The sequence below is a fragment of the Melanostigma gelatinosum genome (assembly GCF_949748355.1).
Source record: "Melanostigma gelatinosum genome assembly, chromosome: 3".
NCBI lineage: Eukaryota > Metazoa > Chordata > Actinopteri > Perciformes > Zoarcidae > Melanostigma > Melanostigma gelatinosum.
The window spans coordinates 862,430-874,929 of NC_136636.1; the positions used below are offsets into that span (position 1 = coordinate 862,430).

General features: G+C 41.9%; 2 protein-coding genes across 5 annotated transcripts in view; both read right to left on the reverse strand.

Moving 5' to 3' along the window:
• The window catches only part of LOC306775286 (serine/threonine-protein kinase 4-like), a 23,970-nt gene extending 18,386 nt beyond the window's left edge, over positions 1-5,584 (reverse strand). Inside the window, exons 1-3 of one of the 2 annotated variants that reach the window (XM_079265608.1) lie at positions 5,235-5,584; positions 1,230-1,310; positions 1-71 (exon numbers count right to left, since the gene is read on the reverse strand). The exon at positions 1-71 is cut by the window's left edge and continues 58 nt beyond it. In XM_079265608.1, the coding sequence (XP_079121734.1) occupies positions 1-71; positions 1,230-1,310; positions 5,235-5,278 (196 nt within the window). In that variant the 5' untranslated portion in view covers positions 5,279-5,584. Of the gene's footprint in view, positions 72-622; positions 886-1,229; positions 1,311-5,234 lie in introns of those variants that run through there. The other variant, XM_079265609.1, reaches the window with a different exon arrangement.
• A 924-nt stretch (positions 5,585-6,508) lies between these two features.
• The window catches only part of cox6c (cytochrome c oxidase subunit 6C), a 6,784-nt gene continuing 792 nt past the window's right edge, over positions 6,509-12,500 (reverse strand). For all 3 annotated transcript variants that reach the window (XM_079265621.1, XM_079265622.1, XM_079265620.1), the window contains exons 2-4: positions 11,254-11,367; positions 9,820-9,957; positions 6,509-6,638 (exon numbers count right to left, since the gene is read on the reverse strand). In XM_079265621.1, the coding sequence (XP_079121747.1) occupies positions 9,832-9,957; positions 11,254-11,358 (231 nt within the window). In that variant the 5' untranslated portion in view covers positions 11,359-11,367 and the 3' untranslated portion in view covers positions 6,509-6,638; positions 9,820-9,831. The remainder of the gene's footprint in view (positions 6,639-9,819; positions 9,958-11,253; positions 11,368-12,500) is intronic.

Consider the following 12,500-nt stretch of genomic DNA (forward strand, 5'->3'; position numbering starts at 1 on the left):
CAGGAACCTGTTTGATGGCCACGATCTCACCCGTCTCCTTATAGTGGGCTTTAAACACACAGCCATACGACCTGCAGGGGAACACGATGGAGAGAGATCACGCGAGAGCGATCACACGCGATGGGGGGAGAGAGATCACATGGAGCGGTCACATGGAGTAAATATGATTATCATTGATATCTCTACAATTTACATAAAACAAAAGAATCAGCAGTTAACACCCTGGTCCTGGAAGAGGAACATCTGTTTAATGTTTAGCTGAAGAAGATATTTTAGCGTTTTGACATGTAAAGATCTCACTATATTTAAAGTTGAACTGAAAAGTAGAAAATGTATTCATATATTATATCATAACTCCTCACTGGTTACATTCTACACATTACTCTGTACTTGCTGAACTGCATGTCGTTGTACAACAAAAACAATAAAGTTTATAGTATTTGATGGTGTTTGTGTTACAGTCGACGTGTCCGTGAGCTTCCATCACGACACGTAGACACACATCACAAAACTGTACATTTCATTTAATGAAGAAATGTTACGGAAAAATTACGTCTTTTTCTTCTCATATGAGGAACTTTCATAAAAACATGAGGCCACCGATCAACAGAGTGTGAGATACCAGGAGCAGTCTTTGATCTCCACCAGTGGACCAGTGAACCAGTTCGACCGGCTGCGGTTTGTTGGTCCAGTTCGACCGGCTGCGGTTTGTTGATCCAGTTCTACCGGCTGCGGTTTGTTGGTCCAGTTCGACCGGCTGTGAGCCGGAGCTTCTCACCAAACAACTTCCTGCTGAGTGACAGTGAGTCTAAAACGTCTCCTCATATCTGCAGAGACCGAATCACCAGAAACACGTCCACAGGAGAGTCTGTGGTGATGTGGGTTTGAAATGCTGCTGGAGTGGAAATATTAATGTTTGCTTTTAATAGAGATGACGAGGACTTCCTGTTGCCGTCACAGAGAAACTCTCATTCTATAGTTAGTAGTTGGAAAAGGTTTTATCTTCCTCTAAGAACACAATACTGACTAATAAAATACTTCTTCACCATGAGGAACTTCTGTCATGTCACTTTCTCTCACACACACACGCACACTCTCTCTCTCTGAACAGGAAGTGCGTTGAGAAACAGGATGTGAGGAGGCGATGATGTTTGTTGATGAGCAACAGAGACGGAGGAGATGAACAGGAGAGGACGAGAGACAAGAGACAGACGGAGAGACGTCCTCACCCTTCACCAAGCTTCTCCAGGACATCAAAGACTTCTTCTGGCTGCTTGGTGAGACTGTCCTCACTCAGCTTCTTCAGCTGTCTGTGGGGACAGAGGGAGAGACAGAGGGAGAGACAGAGAGACGAAGAAGAGAGACAGAGGGAGAGACAGACGGGGGGAGAGAGAGACAGAGGGAGAGACAGAGACGAAGAAGAGAGAGAGACAGAGGGAGAGAGAGACAGGGAGAGGGAGAGACAGACGGGGGGAGAGACAGAGACGAAGAAGAGACAGAGACAAAGAAGAGAGAGAGACAGAGACAGAGAGAGACAGAGACAGAGAGGACATGTTGGTGAACTGTTATTTTCATCATCTCCATTGATTCATTTTGTGAATGAAATCGTTTCTTGTTCTGTTGTTGCACTAAAACATAAAACACAAATATGAGAGAAAATCAGTAAATCTTCACATTTCAGAAGCTGAAAGCAGAGAACACGTCTTCTGATCATTTCTTTCTCTTTAATATTCATCAGATGTTATTCAACTTGAGTGGATAACACTAATATGTAGCGTTTAAAAACCTACCGTAAATCGATCATCAACAATGAATCAGCTGAAATGATTGATCGGGGAAATATTCAGCTGTTTCAGAACCTCGTCTCATTATCTCCTGATCATATAGAGTGGCAGTAATAATCACAATAACTTTATTTACACAGCACCTTTAAACAGTTTACAGAGCAGCAGGAGCAAGAGGACGGGAGCGAGACAGACAACACGCCCGTCGGTATCAGCAGCTGTACTTCACGTGAACATGGAACCAGAACCAACAGCTGATCCGGCCTCGTTCTGCGGTGGATCCTTTGATCCTCCAGATGTTTGATAAGTGAAGACCAGATAAAAATAGTCTCCGTATACCAACTAGAATAGATCCAAACACGTCCAAAGACAGAAATACATCACAGAGTTTGGTTATCGATCAAACAGAGGAAGTAGAGACCAACGGCACCGCTAAATGAGCAGAGAACAAAAGAACTCCTTTGTTTTTAACGTGTCTTTGATAAACAAATAAAATGTATTATTAAATGCATCAAAGAGGACAGAGGGACTGAAGCCTAGTCGTTGTGGGAAACAACTCCTGATCTCGTGTGTTGACTCTGAAAGATCACATTTATACATCAGCAAAGCCTGTCGTCTCACAACCTCACGATCATCGTCATAGTGACCACAGAGACGTCCAGTCAACGGGACGTCTCACGTGTCCAATCAGGGAAAAGGTCTCTGAGGCTTCGGTCATAAAACCACAGAAGTGGACTTCTACATGCGTGTGTGTGTGCGTGTGTATGTGTGCGTCTGCTGTGGACGCATGTTTACATCACTAAATATAAAAGGTTTTAAAGTACTAACTGCTTCCATGTGATGAGTCCACCAACACGAGCTCAACATCAGTGGATCTCCTGAACAGATGTGTGAGGAAGTGTCGACGCAATAAGAGCTTTTCTTCCCGTTAACCAGAGATGAGCTCATGTGTTCATCCAGCAGCAAGAGGAAGGAACATGAGAGTTGATGGAGTAAAGAACCCAACGGATCAGACACGAACACGTGAGGAACACGAGGAACACGAACACATGAGGAACAGATGAAGAACACAAACACGTGAGGAACAGATGAAGAACACAAACACGTGAGGAACATCAACACATGAACGCGTGAGGAACACGAACACGTGAGGAACAGATGAAGAACACAAACACGTGAGGAACATTAACACATGAACGCGTGAGGAACACGAACACGTGAGGAACAGATGAAGAACATCAACACGTGAGGAACATCAACACATGAACGCGTGAGGAACACGAACACGTGAGGAACAGATGAAGAACACAAACACGTGAGGAACATCAACACATGACCGCGTGAGGAACACGAACACATGAGGAACACGAACATGTGAGGAACACATGAAGAACACAAACACGTGAGGAACATCAACACATGAACGCGTGAGGAACACAAACACGTGAGGAACAGATGAAGAACATCAACACGTGAGGAACATCAACACATGAACGCGTGAGGAACACGAACACATGAGGAACACGAACATGTGAGGAACACATGAAGAACACAAACACGTGAGGAACATCAACACATGAACGCGTGAGGAACACATGAAGAACACGTGAGTAACACGAACACATGAGGAACACATGAAGAACACGTGAGTAACACGAACACATGAGGAACACATGAAGAACACGTGAGTAACACGAACACGTGAGGAACACATGAAGAACACGTGAGTAACACGAACACGTGAGGAACACATGAAGAACACCAACACATGAGGAACACATGAAGAACACCAACACATGAGGAACACGTGAGGAACACCAACACATGAGGAACATGAGGAACACCAACACATGAGGAACATGAGGAACACCAACACATGAGGAACACGTGAGGAACACCAACACATGAGGAACATGAGGAACACCAACACATGAGGAACATGAGGAACACCAACACATGAGGAACATGAGGAACACCAACACATGAGGAACATGAGGAACACCAACACATGAGGAACATCAACACATGAGGAACATCAACACGTGAGGAACATCAACACGTGAGGAACATCAACACGTGAGGAACATCAACACGTGAGGAACATGAGAAAAACCAACACATGAGGAACATCAACACGTGAGGAACATCAACACGTGAGGAACATGAGAAAACATGAGGAACACGCACATATTTTATACGTACATGGACAATAATTATATTTTATAACTTATTAGTTTATTTATATATATATATATATATATATATATAAATGTATATATATATATATATATATATATATATATATAAATAATACTGATGATCTGCTCAGTCACTGAAGCGATCAGAAGAGAATAAAGTGTAATATTTAAACAGAGTAAAAGTATGAAGTAGCAGAGAATGTGAATACTTAAGTAAAAGTACCTTTAAAGTTGTATTTAAGTACAGTAATGTTACTGACAGTTGCTATTTATTTATTGACTGACTGAGACAGACACACAGAGACATGCAGACACATACACAGAGACATGCAGACACATACACAGAGACATGCAGACAGACAGACACAGAGACAGACACACACAGAGACATGCAGACAGACAGACACAGACACACACAGAGACATGCAGACACACACAGAGACATGCAGACAGACAGACACAGAGACAGACACACACAGAGACATGCAGACAGACGGACACAGAGACAGACACACACAGAGACATGCAGACAGACAGACACAGACACACACAGAGACATGCAGACACACACAGAGACATGCAGACAGACAGACACAGAGACAGACACACACAGAGACATGCAGACAGACAGACACAGAGACAGACACACAGAGACATGCAGACAGACAGACACAGAGACAGACACACAGAGACATGCAGACAGACACACACAGAGACATGCAGACACATACACAGAGACATGCAGACAGACAGACACAGAGACATGCAGACAGACAGACACAGAGACAGACACACACAGAGACATGCAGACACATACAGACACATACAGAGACATGCAGACACATACAGAGACATGCAGACAGACAGACACACAGAGACAGACACACACACACAGAGACATGCAGACAGACATTCAGACACACACACACAGACATACAGACACACACAGAGACATGCAGACACATACAGAGACATGCAGACAGACAGACACAGAGACAGACACACACAGAGACATGTAGACACACACAGAGACATGCAGACACATACAGAGACATGCAGACACATACAGAGACATGCAGACAGACAGACACACAGAGACAGACACACACACAGAGACATGCAGACAGACATTCAGACACACACACACAGACATACAGACACACACAGAGACATGCAGACACATACAGAGACATGCAGACAGACATACAGACAGACACGCACAGAGACATGCAGACGCAGACACACACGTTACCTGCGCGGATGGATCCTCATCTGTACTTTGTCCTTGTTCTCCATAGTGTCCTACCGCTGGAGCTGTGTCCTCTTCTCAGTCCTCTCACTAGAACCTCAACAGGCTAACTCTGATAGTAACGTGTGCTAGCTCGCTAGATAACGTAGCTAGCAGTAGCAGCTAGCTAGCTTCCAGTCCTGTTGTTACCGCAGCGTCAACAAAACGCGACGTTTAAACAGCGAACAGACTTCACACCGCGATCGGAGCCTCGTCTTTAAGTTCATCCTCCTCCTCCTCCTTCTTATCCTTCTTCTTGTTCTTCTTCTCCTCCTCCACCAGACTCCCGACAACTTTGGACTTGTTTGACAAGACCGCTCTGCGGCCGTTTGAAACGCACCAGGAAGTGATAAGAGAGACGGAGGGAACGCGGTCCTGCACACAATGGTGCAGTACACCGGCGCCAACGGCAGGGCGGCGCTAAAGAGCCAGAGAGACGACACAGAGAGGCCTGCTGATACACCAACGAAGAAGTCAAATCAGTGGTGGGCCGTCAGGGCCTGCAAGGCCTTCTCTGCTGGCCTAAACACAATCACAAAGTTATATCTATTTTATGATTTCATAACTGTTCTTAAATACATTACATGTATTATAATTTATAAACATATTTTCCCAATTATCTTATGTTCTCATTGCACAGCTCCTGTCTTCCTCAGTTGCTCTGCTTCCAGTGCAGCTTGTTTTAAGTAGAGCTTTTATCCAATCAGAAGAGAGGCCACACAAACAGCTGTTCACCGCTGGCTGCCCGGTTCTTGTGTTAAAAATGTCCGCTTAATAATAAATAAAAATACTGCATTAACGCGCGATAATATAATTGTCGGCGTTAATTATCGTAAGACAATGTAAATACAACATACAAACATTTAAAGTAAAATACGATAAACAAAGTAAGAGCACATTAAAAGAAGTATTTTATTGCCATGTGTGTATTTAAAGAGATGTAGGATTCTGGGTAAAACCTTAAGCCGATACCTGCCCCGTAGTATGTATATTATTATGTTATGTTTATAGAAAACGGTTTTATAAAGTATATAACAGCTACTTTATACTGTTAATATGCTGTGTGGATCTGGGATACTTGAGCACTGTCAGTACTTTTACTTCAACTAAAAACTACCATCAGCTTTAACTGTTCTGTATAATATAATATCTGCCTGATGTAACAGTGATATTTGACATTATAAATAGTATATCTCATATATCATCAGCAATAACTTATGTTTCCAAAGAGACAAGCGTTTTACATGAATCGAATATTTTATTTAGAGGAACCAAACAGCACAGCGATGTTCACGTCTAAACCAGTAAATAACATCCAAGAGAAGGAGCTTCATCTTCAGACCAGGAACAAAGGACGGGAACCAAGAGCTGGAGGAAGACAACAAATAAAGATGATCAGATACAGACGACGACAAATACAGACGATCGGATACAGACGTCCATAAACACAGAGGATCGGATACAGACGTCCATAAACACAGAGGATCGGATACAGACGTCCATAAACACAGAGGATCGGATACAGACGTCCATAAACACAGAGGATCGGATACAAACGTCCATAAATGAAGACGATCGGATACAGACGTCCATAAATGAAGACGATCGGATACAGACGTCCATAAAGACGATCGGATACAGACGTCCATAAACACAGAGGATCGGATACAGACGTCCATAAATGAAGACGATCGGATACAGACGTCCATAAATGAAGACGATCGGATACAGACGTCCATAAAGACGATCGGATACAGACGTCCATAAACACAGAGGATCGGATACAGACGTCCATAAATGAAGACGATCGGATACAGACGTCCATAAATGAAGACGATCGGATACAGACGTCCATAAAGACGATCGGATACAGACGTCCATAAACACAGAGGATCGGATACAGACGTCCATAAACACAGAGGATCGGATACAGACGTCCATAAACACAGAGGATCGGATACAGACGTCCATAAACACAGAGGATCGGATACAGACGTCCATAAACACAGAGGATCGGATACAAACGTCCATAAATGAAGACGATCGGATACAGACGTCCATAAATGAAGACGATCGGATACAGACGTCCATAAAGACGATCGGATACAGACGTCCATAAACACAGAGGATCGGATACAGACGTCCATAAATGAAGACGATCGGATACAGACGTCCATAAATGAAGACGATCGGATACAGACGTCCATAAAGACGATCGGATACAGACGTCCATAAACACAGAGGATCGGATACAGACGTCCATAAACACAGAGGATCGGATACAGACGTCCATAAACACAGAGGATCGGATACAGACGTCCATAAACACAGAGGATCGGATACAAACGTCCATAAATGAAGACGATCGGATACAGACGTCCATAAATGAAGACGATCGGATACAGACGTCCATAAAGACGATCGGATACAGACGTCCATAAACACAGAGGATCGGATACAGACGTCCATAAATGAAGACGATCGGATACAGACGTCCATAAATGAAGACGATCGGATACAGACGTCCATAAAGACGATCGGATACAGACGTCCATAAACACAGAGGATCGGATACAGACGTCCATAAATAAAGACGATCGGATACAGACGTCCATAAACACAGAGGATCGGATACAGACGTCCATAAATGAAGACGATCGGATACAGACGTCCATAAACACAGAGGATCGGATACAGACGTCCATAAAGACGATCGGATACAGACGTCCATAAATACAGAGGATCGGATACAGACGTCCATAAATGAAGACGATCGGATACAGACGTCCATAAATACAGAGGATCGGATACAAACGTCCATAAATGAAGACGATCGGATACAGACGTCCATAAATGAAGACGATCGGATACAGACGTCCATAAACACAGAGGATCGGATACAGACGTCCATAAATAAAGACGATCGGATACAGACGTCCATAAAGACGATCGGATACAGACGTCCATAAATACAGAGGATCGGATACAGACGTCCATAAATAAAGACGATCGGATACAGACGTCCATAAATAAAGACGATCGGATACAGACGTCCATAAATAAAGACGATCGGATACAGACGTCCATAAATAAAGACGATCGGATACAGACGTCCATAAATACAGAGGATCGGATACAGACGTCCATAAATAAAGACGATCGGATACAGACGTCCATAAATAAAGACGATCGGATACAGACGTCCATAAATAAAGACGATCGGATACAGACGTCCATAAATAAAGACGATCGGATACAGACGTCCATAAATACAGAGGATCGGATACAGACGTCCATAAACACAGAGGATCGGATACAGACGTCCATAAACACAGAGGATCGGATACAGACGTCCATAAATACAGAGGATCGGATACAGACGTCCATAAACACAGAGGATCGGATACAAACGGCCATAAATGAAGACGATCGGATACAGACGTCCATAAACACAGAGGATCGGATACAGACGTCCATAAAGACGATCGGATACAGACGTCCATAAAGACGATCGGATACAGACGTCCATAAAGACGATCGGATACAGACGTCCATAAAGACGATCGGATACAGACGTCCATAAAGACGATCGGATACAGACGTCCATAAACACAGAGGATCGGATACAGACGTCCATAAACACAGAGGATCGGATACAGACGTCCATAAACACAGAGGATCGGATACAGACGTCCATAAACACAGAGGATCGGATACAGACGTCCATAAATAAAGATGATCGGATACAGACGTCCATAAAGACGATCGGATACAGACGTCCATAAAGACGATCGGATACAGACGTCCATAAAGACGATCGGATACAGACGTCCATAAAGACGATCGGATACAGACGTCCATAAAGACGATCGGATACAGACGTCCATAAAGACGATCGGATACAGACGTCCATAAACACAGAGGATCGGATACAGACGTCCATAAACACAGAGGATCGGATACAGACGTCCATAAACACAGAGGATCGGATACAGACGTCCATAAACACAGAGGATCGGATACAGACGTCCATAAATAAAGATGATCGGATACAGACGTCCATAAACACAGAGGATCGGATACAAACGTCCATAAAGACGATCGGATACAGACGTCCATAAAGACGATCGGATACAGACGTCCATAAAGACGATCGGATACAGACGTCCATAAAGACGATCGGATACAGACGTCCATAAAGACGATCGGATACAGACGGATGTAGACAACGTCGGACTCACTGACAAGCTTGTGTATTTCTAATGGTACTTAAAGTTTTAATCCGTTTGAAATCACAATACATTTAAACTTTATTACATCAGTCTTTATTCATCCTCAGAAGGGACATTAATACAGAGAATGAAAGTAAAAAATATTCAGTAAGTCTGCTTTATGTCTGTCTGATATATAAATAAAGTAATTAAAAATGATCCTTAGTGTTTGTCGGTTTCAATATGGAAATCTGATAGAAATACAATACAGTGTGTAATATAGTAAAACAGTATCAGACGGACGGACGGACAGACAGACACGAGCCTGTCTCACTCACAGAGGCTCCACTCTACTCTCCAGACGGCTGAACGCTCTCAAACACTCCGGCCTCCTTCATGGAGTTGAACTCTTTCACGGCGTCGTACTGCTTGTAGAAGTCGGCGTAGGCTTGTTTCCTCGGCTCCGTCACCCCGTACTGAAGGAAACAACACAGCGCTTCAGTTCAACACTTCAAACAAGAGACGACTGTCTCAAGAGAACATGTTCGTATGAATCTTTATGTTCTGCCTTAAACACCAGATGGTGATATTAATCTTTCAGTATTTTAAGATTCCATTCAGAACATAAAGCTGCTAGTTTCAGGATCTACTGCAGTCCGCTGAGCACATTAAAGGAAGTGGAACAGATTGTGGTGTAAAAGTAAAGTGTGGAGAAGATTAAAGAGTTTTTAGAATTTAAAACGTTTTATCAACCGAGCGCAATTCTGTAAACACACAAAGGCAAAAAGTTACAATTATTCATGCTGAACTTGCACAAATAAACATTTCACGACAAAGTTTTATTTCGAAGAATGTCTTGTTTCTATTCATTCCTTTCGCTCTTTTAAAGCGTCACAGAGGACGATGAGCAGCTGATTCATCATCTCTAGGATTCCCCCACATTTATAACGGGAATAAAAATGCAGCTGGCATGAACGTTTCCTTACTGTCGACTATATTCAACGTCATTGCCAGTAAATACCACAACATTTAAAGAGTGTTTCCTGTTTAAAAGTACGACTCCTCTGTACAGTGATCTGCAGCTCACAGCTGATTGGACGAGGTTGGTTTACATGATGCAACGCTTAGCTGTCAGCACTCCATGTCTCTGGCATCGCTACAGCTTTAGACCAAACACGCCGCATCTTTAGACCATATCTATCTATATATATATATATACATATATATATATAGATATAGATCTATAGATATATATATCTATATATCGAGATATATATCTATATATCGAGATATATAGATATATATATCTATAGATATATATATCGAGATATATATATCTATAGATATATATATCGAGATATATAGATATATATCGAGATATATATCTATATATCTAGATATCTATCTATATAGATATATATAGAGATCTATATCTATATCTATAGATATAGATATAGAGATCTATATCTATATCTATAGATAGATGGATAGATATATATATATAAAAACACTGAATAGCGCAGGTTAGACACTATTGTAATGTTCTGGCCCTTTGGTAAAGCCCTTTGGTAAAGCCCTTTGGTAAAGCCCTTTGGTAAAGCCCTTTAGTAAAGCCCTTTAGTAAAGCCCTTTGGTAAAGCCCTTTGGTAAAGCCCTTTGGTAAAGCCCTTTAGTAAAGCCCTTTGGTAAAGCCCTTTGGTAAAGCCCTTTGGTAAAGCCCTTTGGTAAAGCTCATTGAACACCCTGCTGCAGACTGATGGTGGTTCTCTCACCTTGAAGGCGATGGCCGTCACCAGAGACAGAGCGAAAGCGATCGGCAGATGAAGCCTCAGACGTTTCCCCAGCAGACCTCTCATCACCGGCTTAGGCAGAGACATGATGATCACCTGGAGGAGAGAAATACAGAATTCAAATTTAAGCTCGGTTTGTGGAGCGATCTGTGCAGACGTGACGACACAACACAACGTAAAGGCGAAGAGAGGTTTTAACATGACATCAATCAATACCGGACCTTTAATATCAATATGTGGACGTTTTTCACCTGATAACATACGAGCTGGTACCATTTTATTCGATGTTCTTCACCGTCATGTGTACAATAATTACAGTGAAGATGAAGAGCTCAGGCTCTCTCAAACAGAGCTCATTAAATATGTATATGCAAATAAAATGAACAAGAAATGTCGTCAGGTAATTAGAACCTGAGACATAAAATAGAGCAGCTTTTAATCGTTAATAAAATAAATATCAAATCGTGATATGTGTGCAGGTATGAACAAGTAAACAGGTGGAGCCAGAGAGCAGTACAGTTAGTATGTGAAGTACCACGAAGTATTAATATTAATATTTAATATTCCGGCTCTGTTAAACACAGAACATTAAGTTTTATACATCAGAGGGAAAACGATGTGAAACTAGATCTCATCTCAAAAATGACTTAAATAATGTAAATATAATGTTTAAGTAACTGAAGGAGACGCGAGCTGAACAAAACAAACATGAATCATATTGAACATAAGAGATGAAGACGAAGAAATCAACTCTTAACACCTTTAATTTACGGAATTCTTAAAATGTCCTAATGTCTGTATATAATGTCTCCAGTAAGACTTTGTACTATATGATATATATATATATACACACATAAATGTGATGTATACAATATACATGCATACATATATAAAAGTTCATACTGTATGAGCATATTCATTGCAGTCATATTACTGCTCATTCTGTATAAATCTAGCATATTCATATACATCTCCACTGTTTACTATTATTATATGTATTAATACCTCTAGATGTTTGTACTTTACTTCTTTTGACTCGTCTGGTTCGCTGCTGAACTGCACATCTGTCTCAGTGTTTGAACTCAATAAAGTTGAATCTAAAGAGCAGGTTGTTCGTTGAAGTCTGGTGAGTTTTGAAGTTAGTCAGTTTAACCTGCAGCACATTCTGACATCTCCTGTCTTCACATCTATAATAACTTTGATTATTATTATTAATGATGAGACATTTA